The following is an 18,275-nucleotide window of genomic DNA, read 5'->3' on the forward strand; positions in this document are numbered from 1 at the left end:
CTTCCAAATAATGTGATTTTAAAAAATCAAACATTAAGAATAGAGACAGCTGAGTGATACTGTCTCTGTTACTTCTCACTTTCTAAGTATTCACTTTCACATTTGTATTAATTCACTCTGACAAAATCGATTACAGTCAATCAAAGGGGCTAGTTGAGAACATTATGCCTTATGTGAATAAGATGGTGACTGGATTATTGAGATATATATATATATACACACACACATATATATATATTTGGGGTTGGGGAGATATTATGTTACTCAAATGCTCAGAGATGATTCATGAAAGGGAAAATATTCAAAGTTACATGGAAAGGTTTGTTTGGGTTAGAGTTAGGCTTTAAATGGTGTTTAAAAAATGTTTCTGATAATTTTATGTATTTATTTATTTATTTTTGGCTATGCTGGGTCTTGGTTACTGCACGAGATTTTCTCTAGTTACGGTGAGCAGGGGCTACTCTCTAGTTGCAGTGCGCCAGCGTCTCATTGCGATGGCTTCTCTTGTTGCAGAGCACAAGCTCTAGGGCACACAGGCTTCAGTAGCTGCAGCACTTGGGCTCATTAGTTGTGGCTCCCGGGCTCTGGAGCACAGGCATGTGGGATCTTCCTAAACCAGGGATCGAACCTGTGTCCCCTGCATTGGCAGGCAGATTCTTTACCACTGACCCACCAGGGAGGCCATGTTATAAACTTCATTTGGCCTTTTATCCCAAGAACTAGAATCACATCATTTACCAGAATGTCTTTCACTGTCTACTCTTCTTTATGACACTTGCCTAAGTGCATCCTCAAATACAAAGGCAGGGTCACTTTTTCCAGTTAACCAAACAATAATACAACAATAAGTAACATCTACAATCTAACAGTATGCTAGCTTCATGAAGAATAAAATTATACAAACTGCATTTACTGATGAAAAAGCTTATTCTTTCTTCCTTTGTCCTTCTTGGATTCTTTGGTGAGTAAATATTCCAAAGTTCACTCTCAAAAATCTCCTAGCACCTTACATAAAATGCTCTCTTGGTCATGAGTATCCTGACCCTAATTTGGCTTCTCTAAGTTGAATTGCCTATGCCTTTGTCCCTGTGCAGAAAGTGAGTTAATTATTGCTTGATTTACTTTTATTTTCCTCTTTATTTTTTTCCAGCTTTATTGTCATATAATTGACAAATAACATTGTGTAAGTTTAAGGTGTACAAAGTATTGATTTGATAAACTTACATATTGCAAAATGATTGCCTTTCTGGGAGTAGCTAATACCTGGATCACATCATATAATTATCATTTCTTTCACTAGTAAGAATTTTTAAAATCGTCACGCTTAGGAACTTTCAAGTATATAACACAGTAGTGTTACCTATAATCATTTTGCTGTACATCACATCCCTAAGATTTATGCATCTTATGACTAGAAGTTTGTCCTTTTCGCCCAGTATCTCCCCCTTTCTCCCATACCTCAGTCCTTTGTAACAATCATTTAATCTCTGTTCCTATGATTTCAGTTTTTTCTATGACTTAATTTTGTATGACTTATTTCTTTTCCAAACATAAGTGAGCTAAGAAGGCTGAGCACTGAAGAACTGATGCTTTTGAACTGTGGAGTTGGAGAGAGTCCCTTGGGCTGCAAGGAGATCAAATCAGTCCATCCTAAAGGAAATCAGTCCTGAATATTTATTGGAAAGACTGGTGCTGAAGCTGAAGTTCTAATATTTTGGCCACCTGATGTGAAGAACTGACTCATTGGAAAAGACCCTAATGCTGGGGAAGATTGAAGGCAGGAGGAGGATGGGATGACAGAGGACAAGATGGTTGGATGGCATCACCACCTCAATGAATGTGAGTTCAAACAAGCTCCGGGAGAGAGGGAAGGACAGGGACGCCTGCACTGCTGCAGTCCATGGGGTTGCAAAGAGTCAGACAAAACTGAGCAGCTGAACAAGACAAGTGAGTTAATGCAGTATTTCTCTTTCTCAGTCTCACTTAGTTCACTTATTGCAATGCTCTCAAGTTCCATCCATGTTTTTGCATATGGCAGGATAGCCTCCCTTTTCATGTCCGAATAAAATTCCATTGTTCATTCATGTGTTGATGGACACTTCACATTTGACTATAGTGGCTAATGCTGAAATGAACATGAGAATGCAGATATATCTTTGAGATCCTGCTATTATTTTGTTGTATATATATACCTAGAAGTGAGAGCACTATATCATATGATAGTTTTATTTTTAATTTTTTGTGAAACTCATATTATTTTTCATAATAATTGAACTAATTCACAATCCCATCAACAATGTACAAGGGTTTCCTCTTCTCCACATACTTAAAAGAACTTTTTTTTTTTTTTATTTTTTTGCTGTTAACAGCCAGGCTAACAGATGAAGTGATATCTCATGGAACTTTTGATTTGCATGTTCCTAATGATTAGGGACTTCCCTGGTGGTTTAGACAGGAAGGAGTCTGCCTGCAATATGGGAAACCTGGGTTCGATTCCTGAGTTGGGAAGATCCCCTGGAGAAGGAAATGGCAACCCACTCCAGTATTCTTGCCTGGAGAATCCCATGGACAGAGAAGCCTGGCAGGCTACAGTTCATGGGGTCACAAAGAGTCAGACAAAACTGACCCACTTCACTTACACTTTCAATGATTAGTGGTGAAAATCTTTTCCTATACTTTTTGGTTATTTGCATCTCTACTTTAGAAACTGTCTTACTTTCTCTGCTCAATTTTTATTTTTTACTAATTATGTGTGTATGTATGCATGTATTTAATTTGATAAATGTGACATGTTATATTTTGTAAAGTTAAGGTGTATAGCACATTACTTTGATACATTTATATGTGATTATTGCGATTTATGCAATATGGACCATATTACATCATTATAGTACAACATTATTGTATATTCATTATTCTGTGCCTATCAGTTCAGTTCAGACGCTCAGTCATGTCCGACTCTTTGCAAACCCATGAACCGCAGCACTCCAGGTCTCCCTGTCCATCACCAACTCCTGGAGTCCATCCAAACCCATGTCCATTGAGTCAGTGATGCCACCCAACCATCTCATCCTCTGTTGTCCCCTTCTCCTTCTGCCCTCAATCTTTCCCAGCATCAGGGTCTTTTCCAATAAGTCTGCTCTTCACATCAGGTGGCCAAAGTACTGGAGTTTCAGCTTCAGCATCAGTCCTTCCAATGAACACCCAGGACTGATCTCCTTTAGGATGGACTGGTTGGATCTCCTTTAGGATGGACTGGTTGGTTCTCCTTGCAGTCCAAGGGACTCTCAAGAGTCTTCTCCAACACCACAGTTCACAAGCATCAATTCTTTGGCACTCAGCTTTCTTTATAGTCCAACTCTCAAATCCATACATGACCACTGGAAAAACCATAGCCTTGACTAGATGGACCTTTGTTGACAAAGTAATGTCTCTGCTTTTTAATATGCTGTCTAGGTTGGTCATAACTTTCCTTCCCAGGAGTAAGTGTCTTTTAATTTCATGGCTGCAATCACCATCTGCAGTGATTTTGGAGCCCAGAAAAATAAAGTCAGCCACTGTTTCCACTGTTTCTCCATCTATTTGCCATGAAGTGATGAGACCAGATGCCATGATCTTAGTTTTCTGAATGTTGAGCTTTAAACCAACTTTTTCACTCTCCTCTTTCACTTTCATCAAGAGGCCCTTTAGTTCTTCTTCACATTCTGCCATAAGGGTGGTGTCATCTGCATATCTGAGGTTATTGATATTTCTCCTGGCAATCTTGATTCCAGCTTGTGCTTCCTCCAGCCCAGCGTTTCTCATGATGTACTCTGCATATAAGTTAAATAAGCAGGGTGACAATATACAGTCTTGATGTACTCCTTTTCCTATTTGGAACCAGTCTATACCCCTTCTTTAATCAGATTTATTTTCTTATTGAGCTGTATGGTTTTTTAAAATGTATTTTGGATATTAACTCCTTATCAGATAAATGATTTGCAAATATTTTCTTCCATTCAGCAGGTTGCCTTTTCATTTTATTGATGGTTTCCTGTGCAAAAGCTTTTTGGTTTGATGTAATCCCACTTGTTTAGTTTCACTTTTGTTGCTTGTGGTTTTGTTGTCAAATTCAAAAAATCTTTGCCAAGACCAATGTCAGGAAGTTTATTGACTATGTTTTCTAGCACTTTATGGTTTCAGGTCTCATATTCAGATCTCTAACCCATTTTTCTTTTTTTTTCTTTTTTTTTTTTAACATTTTATTTTTTATTCCTTTTAAAAATTTTGTATTTATTTTTTTATTGAAGGATAATTGCTTTACAGAATTTTGTTGTTTTCATTCAAACCTCAACATGAATCAACCATAGGTATACATATACCCCCTCCGTTTTGAACTTCCCTCCCATCTCCCTCCCCACCCCACCCCTCTAGGTTGATACAGAGACCCTGTTTGAGTTTCCTTAGCCATACAGCAAATTCCCGTTGGCTATCTATTTTACATATGGTAATACAAATTTCCATGTTGCTCTTTCCATACATCTCACCCTCTCCTCCCCTCTCCCCATGTCCATAAGTCTATTCTCTGTGTCTGTTTCTCCACTGCTGCCCTGTAAATAAATTCTTCACACCATTTTTCTAGATCCTGTATATATGTGTTAGAATATGATATTTAACATTCTCTTTCTGACTCACTTCTTTCTGTATAATCTTTGCACGCTTTGGCTGTGACATCCGGGCCAGAAAGATGGCATCAGTTAACGGCAGCAGCCAAAACTGTGTGTTGGGTCAAGAGCGAGGCCGGCTGGGGGTCCTGGCCATGTCCTGCATCAATGAACTCATGTCCAAGAACTGTGTGCCTATGGAATTCGAGGAGTACTTACTGCGTATGTTCCAGCAGACTTTCTACCTCCTGCAGAAAATCACCAAGGATAACAACGCCCACACAGTGAAGAGCAGGCTAGAAGAACTCGATGAGAGCTACATCGAGAAGTTTACTGACTTTCTGCGGCTCTTTGTGAGTGTTCACCTAAGGAGAATCGAGTCCTACTCCCAGTTCCCTGTGGTGGAGTTTTTGACACTTTTGTTCAAGTACACATTTCATCACCCTACTCATGAAGGTTACTTCTCTTGTTTGGATATCTGGACGCTCTTTTTGGACTATCTGACAAGTAAAATTAAAAGCCGTCTGGGAGACAAGGAAGCAGTTCTCAACAGGTACGAAGACGCCCTAGTCCTCTTGCTGACGGAGGTGTTGAATCGAATCCAGTTCAGATACAACCAGGCCCAGCTGGAGGAGTTGGATGATGAGACTCTGGATGACGATCAGACAGAGTGGCAGCGGTACTTACGCCAGAGCCTGGAGGTGGTGGCCAAAGTGATGGAGCTCCTTCCCACACACGCCTTCTCCACACTGTTCCCAGTTCTTCAGGACAATTTAGAAGTTTATCTGGGGTTACAGCAGTTTATAGTTACTTCAGGGTCAGGACCCAGGCTGAACATCACAGCGGAGAATGACTGCCGGCACCTACACTGCTCCCTGAGAGACCTGAGCTCCCTCCTGCAGGCTGTGGGCCGCCTGGCCGAGTACTTCATTGGGGACGTGTTCGCCGCACGCTTCAGCGACGACCTCACAGTGGTGGAGAGATTGGTCAAAGTCACTTTGTATGGATCTCAGATAAAATTGTACAACATTGAGACTGCCGTGCCATCAGTATTGAAGCCTGATCTCATTGATGTGCACGCTCAGTCCCTGGCTGCCCTGCAGGCGTACTCTCACTGGCTAGCACAGTACTGCAGCGAGGCACATCGGCAGAATACCCAGCAGTTCATTTCACTCATCTCCACCACCATGGATGCAGTCACACCTCTCAGCACCACCAAGGTCCAAGACAAATTGCTGCTATCTGCATGCCACTTACTGGTCTCACTGGCCACCACTGTGCGACCTGTCTTTCTGATCAGCATCCCTGCAGTACAGAAAGTATTCAACAGGATCACCGACGCCTCTTCCCAACGACTTGTCGATAAGGCTCAGGTGTTGGTGTGCCGAGCCCTCTCGAACATCCTGCTGCTTCCGTGGCCAAACCTCCCAGAGAATGAGCAGCAGTGGCCGGTGCGCTCCATGAACCATGCCAGCCTCATCTCTGCGCTGTCCCGGGATTATCGCAATCTGAAGCCCAGTGCTGTCACCCCACAGAGGAAGATGCCCCTGGATGACACCAAAGTGATCATCCACCAGACACTTAGTGTCTTAGAAGACATCGTGGAGAACATCTCTGGGGAATCCACCAAGTCCCGACAGATCTGCTATCAGTCGCTGCAGGAATCCGTTCAGGTCTCCCTGGCCCTCTTTCCAGCTTTCATCCATCAGTCAGATGTGACTGATGAAATGCTGAGCTTCTTTCTTACTCTGTTTCGAGGCCATAGAGTCCAGATGGGCGTGCCTTTCACTGAGCAGATCATACAGACTTTCCTCAATATGTTTACCAGAGAACAGTTGGCTGAGAGCATCCTCCACGAAGGCAGTACTGGCTGCTGGGTGGTCGAGAAGTTCCTGAAGATCCTGCAAGTGGTGGTCCAGGAGCCTGGCCAGGTGTTCAAGCCCTTCCTCCCCAGCATCATCGCCCTGTGCATGGAGCAGGTGTATCCCATCATTGCCGAGCGCCCCTCCCCTGATGTGAAGGCAGAGCTGTTTGAGCTCCTTTTCCGGACGCTCCATCACAACTGGAGGTACTTCTTCAAGTCCACCGTCCTGGTGAGTGTGCAGAGGGGCATGGCTGAGGAGCAGATGGAGAACCAACCGCAGTTCAGTGCCATCATGCAGGCTTTTAGACAGTCCTTTCTCCAGCCCGACATCCACCTATTTAAACAAAACCTCTTTTACTTGGAGACCCTCAACACCAAGCAGAAGCTGTACCACAAGAAGATCTTCCGGAGCGCCATGCTCTTCCAGTTTGTGAACGTGCTGCTCCAGGTCCTGGTGCACAGGTCCCACGACCTCCTGCAGGAGGACATCGGCATCGCCGTCTGCAACATGGCCTCCGTGGACTTCGACGGCTTCTTCACGGCCTTCCTCCCGGAGTTCCTCTCCAGCTGCGATGGTGTGGATGCCAACCAGAAAAACGTGCTGGGGCGCAACTTCAAGATGGATCGGGACCTGCCCTCGTTCACCCAGAGTGTGCACAGGCTAGTCAACGACCTGCGCTACTACAGACTCTGCAACGACAGCCTGCCGCCCGGCACCGTGAAGCTCTAGGTGCGGCCTGCTCGCCACCCGAGGGACCCCGACTCCTGCCGCCGCCCCCGCATCACCTCCGCTGCGGCCACTGGCGTCTCCTGAGCGGCATCGGCTGCTCCTCCGACGCTCACAACTCCTCCACGCTCCTCTCTTGCTGCCCGCCCAGCAGAACCAGCTCCGGGGCATCCCAGCACTGGCTGAAGGGCATAGGGTGTTTGGAGCAGGCGGGGGTCATGCGGCCAGGTACCAGGGCAGCCCCAGGACACCCTATGGGGTGGTCCGTGCAGATCATGCATCAGTCACCAGGCAGAAACGCCAAGGACAGCTGTGACAGTGCCACCTTCTCATCATTCCACCACCCCCTCCCGGCCCAGACCGCTCTGGAAAGGCATGATGTTGGGACTACGTTGGCACTTCCGTCAAGCCTCTCCTCCCTCCCCCTAAATTGCCTTGAAGTCTCTGCTTTTTGTCAGAGATTTGCAGACTCATGGGGTTTTTTTTTTTTTTTGGTTGTTCTTGTTTTCTCATCATTCCATTGTGATACTAAGAAACTAAGAAGCTTAATGAAAAAATAAAATGCTTATGTTGTTGTTATATAAAAAAAAAAAAAAAAATTTGTTTTTTCCTGCATGGTGTGGCTTGCAGGATTGTAGTTCGCTGATCAATGATCAAACCTTCTTTGGGATTGGAATGAAAACTGACATATTCCAGGCTTGTGGCCACTGTTGAGTTTTCTAAATTTGCTGACATACTGAGTGTAGCACTTTAATGACATCAGCTTTTAGGATTTTAAATAGCTCAGCTGGAATTTCATCACCTCCACTAACTTTGTTTGTAGTGATGCTTCCTAAGGCGCACCTGACTTCACATTCCAGGACGTCGGGCTCTAGGTGAGTGACCACACTATTATGACTATCCTGGTCATTGGGACCTTCTTTGTACAGTTCTGTGTATTCTTGCCACCTTTTCTTAATATCTTCTTCTTTTGTTAGGGGCTTACTGTTTCTGTCATTTATTGTTCCCACTTTGCATGAAACTTTCGCTTGGTGTTTCTAATTTTCTCAAACAGATTTATAGTCATTTCCACTCTATTGTTTTCCTCTATTTCTTTGCACTGTTCACTTAAGAAAGCTTTCTTATGTCTCCTTGCTCTTCTCTGGAACTTTTGCATTTAGTTGTGTTATTCTGTTCCTTTCTCCTTTGCTTTTCACTTCTCTTCTTTTCTTGGTTATTTGTATGGCATTCTCAGACAAGCATTTTGCCTTTTTTCATTTATTTTTCTTTGGGATGGTTTTTGTCACTGCCTCCTGTACAATGTTATGAACCTCTGTCCACAGTTCTTCAGGCACTGTCTACCTGATCTAATCTCCTGAATCTATTTCTCACTTCCACTGTATAATCATAAGGGGTTTGATTTAGTTCACAGCTGAATGGCATAGTGGTTTTCCCTATATTCTTCAATTTGGCCTGAATTTTGCAATAAGGAACTCATGATGTGAGCCACAGTCAGCTCCAGGTCTTGTTTTGCTGACTATATAAAGCTTCTCCATCTTCAACTGCGAAGAATATAATCAACATGATTTTGGTATCGACCATCTGGCAATGTCCATATGTAGAGTCACCTCTTGTGCTGTTGCAAGGGGGTTTTGCTATGACCAGTGTGTTCTCTTGACAAAACTCTGTTGGCCTTTGCAATGCTTCATTTTGTACTTCAAGGCCAAACTTGCCTGTTACTCCAGGTATCTTTTGACTTTCTGCTTTTGCATTTCAGTATCTTATGATGAAAAGCACATCTTGTTCTGGTGCTAGTTCTGGAAGGTCTTTATAGAACCATTCAACTTCAACTTCTTTGGCATTAATGATTGGGGCATAGACTTGGATTATTGTGATGCTGAATCGTTTGTCTTGGAAATGAACCAAGATCATTCTGTTGTTTTTGAGATGGCACCCATGACTGCATTTTGGATTCTTGTTAACTATAAGGATTACTCCATTTCTTCTAACAGATTCTTTCCCTCAGTAGTAGACATAATGGTCATCTGAATTAAATTCACCCATTCCCATCCATTTTAGTTCACTGATATCTAAAATGTTGATGCTCACTCTTGCCATCTCCTGCTTGACCATGTCCAATTTACTTTGACTTATGGACTAAACATTCCAGATTCTTGTGCATTATTGTTCTTTACATCATTAGATTTTACTTTCCCCACCAGACATATTCAAAACTGAGTGTTGCTTCTGCCTGGCCCAGCCTCTTCATTCTTAAATTGAAGTTTTCTTCTTATCTTTCTGATAGTGCATTGATGTATATAGAAATACAACTCATTCTGTATATGAAATCAAGTTGTATATTTGGGATTTTTTAAATGTAATATTTACTGCTATAAACTTCTCTTTTAGAATGGCTTTCCTGTATCCCATAAACTTTGGTATGTTGTATTTCCATTTTAAATTGTCTCAATGTATATTTTGATTTCTGCTTTGGTTTCTTCTTTGATCCTTTCATTGTTTAGGAATGTGTTATTTAATTTCCACATATTTATGAATTTTTCAATTTTCTTCTTGTATTTCTACTTTCATACTATTATGGTCATAAAACATGCTTGATATGAATTCAATTTTCTTGTATTCATTGAAAGGTTTTGTGAACTAGCACATGTTCTCTCTTGGAGAATGGTCCATACATGTTTGAGAAGAATGTGTACTATGAGGCTGTTGGATGAAATGTTCTATAACTGCTTGTTAGGTTCACTTGATCTAAAGTGAAAGTGAAAGTGAAGTCACTCAGTCGTGTCCGACTCTTTGCGACCCCATTGACTGTAGCCTACCAGGCTCCATGGGATTCTCCAGGCAAGAATACTGGAGTGGGTTGCCATTTCCTTCTCCAGGGGATCTTCCTCACCCAGGGATGGAATCCAGGTCTCCCACACTGTAAGCATAGGCTTTAACCTCTGAGCTACCAGGGAAGCCCCACATTTGATCTAAGATACAGTTTAATCCAATGTGTCCTTACAGAATTTCTGTCTGGATTATCTCTCCATTTTTGAAAGTAGAGTATTGAAGTCTCCTACCCTTATTATGTTTCTATTTCTTCCTTTAGATCTGTAATATTTGTTTTATATATTTATTTGTTCTATGTTGGGTACAGAAACATTAACTAATGTCACATTGTCTTGATATAACTGTATATTTGGGGAAGTTTTTTAAAAAATAATATATGCGTGTGTAACTATGACCTACTACTCCTCTCTGAAGACATTAAATGACTTTTATAGAAGATCAAATAAGAATATAGATACCACTCATTGATCATCCTTTGCATGCCAGTTACCATCTTTGGCACTCACATGTTATCCTTACAATAATCTTAAGTAGTAATTATTATTATCCTTATATTTCAGAGGAGGTTAAACAAATTGCCTTATGCCACCCACCTAGTAAGTAGAAGAAACAAGGCTTGTGCTGAGATTTAATATATGCAATAATACTTTGCTTTCTATTCATGTCTACAATCTTTGATAAAACATTAGCACCACATTTGAAAGTTCTCTGATGTTAGAGAACTACTACTGAGTGATGAATTTCCTCATCTGGTAAAGTGCTCATTAATAAACTTAAGAAAGATAGAAGGTCTGGAAGGAAAAGCATACCTGACCTTCTCTTTCTTGTCTAAAAAGAGGGCCAAAATCTCCAGGCCTACCTTTAGATACATGCTATTGATAGTTTCATTTGGCTTGAAATATAATTGAAAAAATGTCAGTATTGGAAGAAATTAGACCTGCTACTTTATTTCACTAAGAAAATTCCTTCAGTATGTAACAGTAAATACGTAACAGAAAGAGCATTCCAGAATTTCTTTGTTGGCATAGTTATCATGGTAAACACACACTAGTCAAATAATATGAAAGGCAAAAATATCGTCATGAATAACCATTCAAACAATAGATGAATTTAACCTATTATTTAACATAAATTTCAACTTGAAAATATTCTGCAAATACTTTTATATTTGTTTGTCTTTTGATGTATTGTCTCAATAACAAGACAAAATGTTATTAATATTATTTCAGTTTCAAAAACTGAGGGAGAAAGCACATGCAGAAAATTAATTTTACTTTCAAAAGGGAAGAAAGATTTCATCCTAGTATGTAGAGTTGTGTAATGCCTTCAGTTTCCTAATAATGTTCCTGATTTTCTTTGTTTAATATTATTTTACTTTATTTTTGGTCTTATTATCTAAAATTAAGCTCCTCGAGAGCAGACAGCTTAATCTGCATCTTCAAATTCCATTTAAAATAATAAACATTTGTTGAAAATATACAATATTACTAGTTAGTAGTAGTATTTGGATGCATATATATTTAAAACATTATTTTTTAGGAGTGAAATTTTTAACATAAGGAAATGTGGAAGCAACTCAACTAACTGAATAAAACAAAGCACTCTAACATGACTGATACCAACAACTAAGTATGGTCATATTTAGTTTTGGTGAGAAGTTGCAAAGCATTTAATAGTTTTTCTCCTAAATATGTTAACTGGCAACCTAAGCCTCTCAAATTCATTCAGTATTTTTTTTTCCTTCAGTATTTTAATTAACCATATGCTTAGTGGAAAGACGACACTGTAGTTAAAGTCAGAGTATAACAACTATAATTGCAATTTTCCACTTTTCTGAAAAATGACAAATAAATTATAACACTATTCAGGCTCAGCTAATGATTATTAATCATAATATTTCAAAAATATTTTTCAAAAGCATTCATTTTCAAAATGAATCCTTCTATTTATGTTTTTTCCTTTTCATGGAATTTAGCATCACATATTTATTAAATCATCATACATAGGAATTTTATTTTTAATACCTATAGACACATGGATATGCTCAAACCAAACTGAATAAGAAAGGGAAGTATGAGCATATTTCATACTATACATTTGCAAACTGTGAAGTACACTTGGATGACTTTCCTGGAAAAGATCCACAATAAGATTATACTTCAGAATTTTTTCCTGGTGAACCAAACAACTTGATGTGAATGATAATCTAGAGCCATTTTGTTGATAAAACAAATCTTTGATTTGAGTGAATAAATAGTTACATGCACCATATTGCACACCATCCAAGAAGATGGTCAGCAAATCTTTTAATGAATATTTAATTAAGTTTACCTAGTTATAATGGTTCTTTGAAAAACCTAAAACTGAAAAATAAGAAAAGCCTTGCACCTGGGCATCTGATTGACAATACTTTTTTTATAATCCAATAATGCCCATTGAGTTCCATTGAGAAATTCATAATGGCCTTTATTTACATTTAATTAGCAACTCTCTGGATTAATTCCTCATTTTATAAACCTAATACAACCTTAATATTGGAAGATGTGAATTGAATATGATAACAACATGTACCTGGTTGTTTTAATTAATCTGTCTAAACTGAACATGCCACCTCAAACTCATAAAGATCACACTTCATGCTACCTTTAGACTTCTCATCAAGTTAATTGACTGCACTGCTAGAAAATTGACTTTATATTATTCTGACTCTGTGGCAAGTGGTACAATTCTAGTTGGTTTTGATAAACACAGAGAGCAAGCATGCAATCTTTTTTTCAGATAGTCATTTATTTAAGCTAGAGGAAAACAAAAGTATTAACATTGGTTAATTCTGAGTGATAAAAGTATAGATAATTAAAAATAATATTTTATATTTTGCATAATTTTCTACAATAAACATTTATAACTTTTTTGAAAAGTATTACATTATATATATAAATGTGTATGCTTATATATACATATATCTGTATAATGATATACATTATACACATATGTATAATGTATATTTATATATGCACTTAAATCTGTCTTAGAAAACTAAGGAAAACACTCATCATCCTACCTCCTGCTCATATTTTACTTGATTTTGATATTATGAAGGTGAAGATGAGAAGCAGGTCAAAAACATGAGACAACGTGAACATTAATGGCTTAAATAAAGAACAATACAAATAATGAATAAATGAATGAATGATGTTTTATGATTTTTCCTTTTAGGAAAGGAAATGAGAATCTCAAATACAGAGTGGTAAAAGCTTGTCAAAATGTCCTTTCTTTACTGAAGTTATGTCTTTATTTAGCTTTTCTCATTGGATTGAACCCAAGGCAATGTATTTATCATTAGATTCTAAAATTAGAACATGTTGCCTCTAATATAAGTGTTTATCAATAGTATCAGGGGCATATTTTACTAATTTTTGATTATCAATTAGTCATTCTGATTATGAAGATAAATAAACAATCTAGCAAAGCAAAGCATTCAAAATGCAAAACAGTATACCAACGAATAAAAAGCAGCAACCATAAGAATGCTATAAAGTTTAGAAATTCTGGAAACTAGTATATGATGTCACATCCAAGTTGGTTCTGTAAATTGGGACTGATGCCAAAGCCAACCAGAATTAGAGCTAAAAAAGTCTAACATAAGGTTCTTGTGATAATCGTCTGTTTTACGAACTTAAAGAGTAATGTTGTCATATTACAGTAATTGTTTCTCTGTCATATTTAATAATGAGGTTTTAAAATTTTCAGTATTATTAATAGAAAATGCAGAGGGCTGTGTTTAAATTTCAAAGTTTATTCTTATGTAAAGCTTTTACTTTATACATATGAGATTATTATTTTTTAGGGTTTATTTTTTTACCATCTTGTTTGCTTGATTACTCCAGTGATCTCTTACAGCATCATTTCCCCTAATCTTTAACTGTCATCTTTAATTACATATTATCATTAAAGTACACTTCTATTCTTTGGGACTATAGACAGGGAGTCAAGGACAGATTGTGCTCTAGAGAGCACAAGAGGGAGGTAAATAATAAGAACAACTGGGGCAAAATTATTAATCTTCATAATATGTTGACTAACCAACATTCCTTTTACTCCACCTTTGATAAAATAATGTTCTACTTTGTCAGATATAAATAAAGTCTGTGTGTCCCTCATTAAATTGGTCCTCTGAGTATATTGGGATTAAGTGGGAGACAGCAGTCTTGTAAGCAAACTGGAAACCTGGAGACTTGGATTCTAGTTCAGATTCTACTTCTGCTTGGTCATGTTACTTTGGATAAGACATAAGGTTTGAACAGTCACTTAAAAAAATCTACTAAGACTTAACTGATCTAGGTAGTATTTGAGCATCCCCATCAATCCCTATATGTAAAACTTTGGAAGGATATGAATGAGTAAATGAGTAATCTCACACGATAACTTAAACCTGGTTGTTTACCAATTTGCAATAGTATATAATGTGATTTGCTGATTCACTTTTCCTCAGTCCTTGTCTTGTGGATTGTCACTAGCTAGTATTGCTACAGTCCATTTCAATATTATACTCTGTATATTTACAACATATACCATGCACACATTGTACAAGCAAAGAAGAATCCATAGACATTTTAGAAACGATTACCATTTGATAAGTTATCATATTTGAAAAGAGAGATGGAATATAGAGCACTGTGAATTACCTTATGTGCTTTTCACACCTTCTTTCATGCCAAAGAGTTAGAGCTCACAAGCAATCTATGTGTGGTTTAATCCTGGAAAATTACTATTTTTCCAGCAAAAACCCACTTTGTGATAGTACTGTTACTAGATGCTCTGGGATTTTGAAATTTCCCCAAGGAGGAGAGAAATTGTGTATAATACCAAATGGTGTTTGGCCTTTACCATCAGTATTTAGTATTTAGATATCCTACTTGAGAGGGTGGAGAGTAGTACAATATCACAGTTAAGAACAGGAGTTTAGCAGTAAGACAATATGTGACTATGACAAGTGACTTTAATTTTTCCCAGTTTTTGCTATGTTATCTATAACACAGGGATGATAATACACTAACTTTATACAGTTGCTGTAGTTATTAGGTGAATTTAAGTGAAAAATGGGAAGTGAAATGAAGTGAAAGTCACTCAGGTGTGTCCGACTCTTTGTGATCCCATGGACTATACAATCTTTGGAATTCTCCAGGCCAGAATACTGGAGTAGGTAGCCTTTCTCTTCTCCAGGGGATTTTCCCAACCCACGCATAGAACCCAGGTCTCCCACATTGCAGGCGGATTCTTTATCAACTGAGCCACAAGGGAAGCCTGAGAATGCTGGAGTGGGTAGCCTCTCCCTTCTCCAGTGGATCTTCCCACCCCAGCAATTGAATCGGGGTGCCCTGCATTGCAGGCGGATTCTTTACCAACTGAACTATGAGGAAGGGGGAAGAAAAAAGGGCTTTCCTCATAGCTCAGTCAGTAAAGAGTCCGCCTGCAATGCAAGACATGCGTGTTTGATTCCTGGGTTGGGAAGATCCCCTGGAGAAGGACATGACAACCCACTCCAGTATTCCTGGGTCAGGAAGGTCCCCTGGAGAAGGACATGACAACCTACTCCAGTATTCTTGCCTGGAAAGTCCCTTGGACTGAGGAGCATGACAGGCTACAGTCCATGGGGTTGCAAGAGTCTGATATGACTTAGCGACTAAATCCCCAAGTGAAAAAAAATATGTACAGTGCTTGTCATCATGATGGTCTTAAAGACTTTTATGTAAATGAGAAAAACAAAGAAAAAGTTGCAATTTTTGAGAATCAGATGCAATTCTTCTGGATGTCTTTTTTTTTTGCTATTAAAGCATTATTGAAATATAATTAATATACTTAAAATTCATCATTAAACAAATCAATATTTTTTAAGATATTCATAGACTTTTGCAACTGTTACTACAATATTATTGTAGAACTTTTTCATTACTCCCCAAAAATCTCCATCTCCTAATATACTTTCTGTCTATGCATGCATCTATGCTGGACATTTCAAATGAAGATAACAATACAATGTCTTTTGTGACTGATTTATTTATGAACATAGTATTTTCAAGTTTCATTCATATTGTAGCATATTTTATGACTTATTTCCTTCTTATTACTGATAATATTACAGTATATGAATATATTACAACTTTTTTAATCTATTTGGTATGTTTCCACTTTTTTGGCAGCTATAAATATTAAGAATATTCATGTACAAGATTATTTGTGGATATATGCTTCCATTCTTCTTTCAACATACAAATGAAGTAGTTGAGGATCATATGGCAAGTTTATGTTTAATATTCTGAGAAACTGCTTATGAATTTCTGCAAAAGGTATCAGAGATTTTCATAGAGAATTCATTGAATCAATAGGCCAGCTTGGGGAATCTTGCCATTTTAACAATTTAAGTCTTTTTTTAATGCCTATTCTTATGTATTTATTTATGATTGGCTGTGCTGGGTCTTCATTTCTGCTCCAGGGCTTTCTCTAGTTGTGAAGAGTGAAATCTACTCTCTAGTTGCCGTGTACGGGATTTCTCATTGTAGTGGCCTTTCTTGATGAGGAGCACAGTCTCTAGGGCATGTGGACATCAATAGTTGCTGCCTGTGGGCTCAGTCGTTGCATCTGGAGCGGTCCAGAGTGCAGGCTCAGTAGTTGTGGCACTGGTCCAGTGGTTGAGAATCCATCTTACAATGCAGAGGACACAGTTCAATTTCTGGTCATGGAAGATCCCACATGCCCAGAAACAACTGGGCCCCTGTGACACAACTACTGAGTTTTTTGATTCATAAACATGAAATATCTTCTGTTTATTTAGGAGTTCAATTTCTTTCAACAAAGTTTAGTAGTTTTCCAAATACAAGTTCTGCACTTTCTTTGTTAATTACTACATTTCAAAATTATTCCTCATACTATCATAAATGGAATTGTTTCTTTAATTTTATTTTCAAATTGTTCATTGCTGTTGTATAGCAGGTAACTGATTTTGTGTATTGATCTTATCCTGCTTAATTTGGATATTGGTTCTAATAGCTTTTTAGTGATTTCTTTAGGATTTAGTATATAGAAGATCATCTGTGAATGGAAATAATATACTTCTCTCTTTCCAATCTGGATGTAGTTATTTCTTTCCTCTTGTCTAATTGGCCTGGATAGTACTTTCAGTACAACATGGAATAGAAGTGGTAGGAACATCTACTCTTATTTTATTATTGATCTTAGAGTGAAAACAGTGATCTCTTAGTATGTATCTATGAGTCATCTGTGGATTTTTTTGTAGATATCCTTTATCAATTTGAGGAATTTCCTTTCTATTCCTAGTTTTTGGAATGTTTTATCAAGAAAAGCTGGACTTTTGCCAAATAGTTATTTTATGTATATTAGGATTATCATGTGTGGGTTGTTTTTTTTTTTCTTTATTCTGTTAACATGGCATAACAAAACAATTGAATTTTAGTTGTTAAAACAACCTTACATCCTAGGGATAAATCACATTTGTTTATTATTTAAAATCTTTTATACTTGCTGGATTCAGTTTGGTAGTATTTTATTTTGTTTGTTTATTTATTTATTTATTGTTTTAGTTTTTTTTTTTTCTTGTTCATTATCTGTTTTTTTTTTCCATTTATTTTTATTAGTTGGAGGCTAATTACTTTACAATATTGTAGTGGTTTTTGTCATACATTGACATGAATCAGCCATGGATTTACATGTATTCCCCATCCCGATCCCCCCTCCCACCTACCACTCTGCCCGATCCCTCTGGGCCTTCCCAGTGCACCAGGCTTGAGCACTTGTCTCATGCATCCAACCTGGGCTGGTGATCTGTTTCACACTTGATAATATAAATGTTTTGATGCTGTTCTCTCGAAACATCCCACCCTCACCTTCTCCCACAGGGTCCAAAAGTCAGTTCTGTACATCTGTGTCTCTTTTTCTGTTTTGCATATAGGGTTATCATTACCATCTTTCTAAATTCCATATATATGTGTTAGTATACTGTATTGGTCTTTATCTTTCTGGCTTACTTCACTCTGTATAATGGGCTCCAGTTTCATCAATATCATTAGAACTGATTCAAATGGATTCTTTTTAATGGCTGAGTAATATTCCATGGTGTATATGTACCACAGCTTCCTTATCGATTCATCTGCTGATGGGCATCTAGGTTGCTTCCATGTCCTGGCTATTATAAACA

The 18,275-nt window shown here is 38.2% G+C and overlaps 1 protein-coding gene across 1 annotated transcript; it reads left to right on the forward strand.

Moving 5' to 3' along the window:
- Positions 1 to 4,690: 4,690 nt before the first annotated feature.
- On the forward strand, positions 4,691 to 7,312 carry LOC133074540 (exportin-6-like; the record flags this gene model as incomplete). The annotated part of the gene is made up of 1 exon (XM_061168450.1): positions 4,691 to 7,312. A coding segment is annotated over one exon (2,547 nt), but the record flags the coding sequence as incomplete, so codon positions are not given.
- Between the last annotated feature and the right edge of the window lie 10,963 nt (positions 7,313 to 18,275).

Source organism: Dama dama, chromosome 20 (genome assembly GCF_033118175.1).
Source record: "Dama dama isolate Ldn47 chromosome 20, ASM3311817v1, whole genome shotgun sequence".
Taxonomy (NCBI): Eukaryota; Metazoa; Chordata; class Mammalia; order Artiodactyla; family Cervidae; genus Dama; species Dama dama.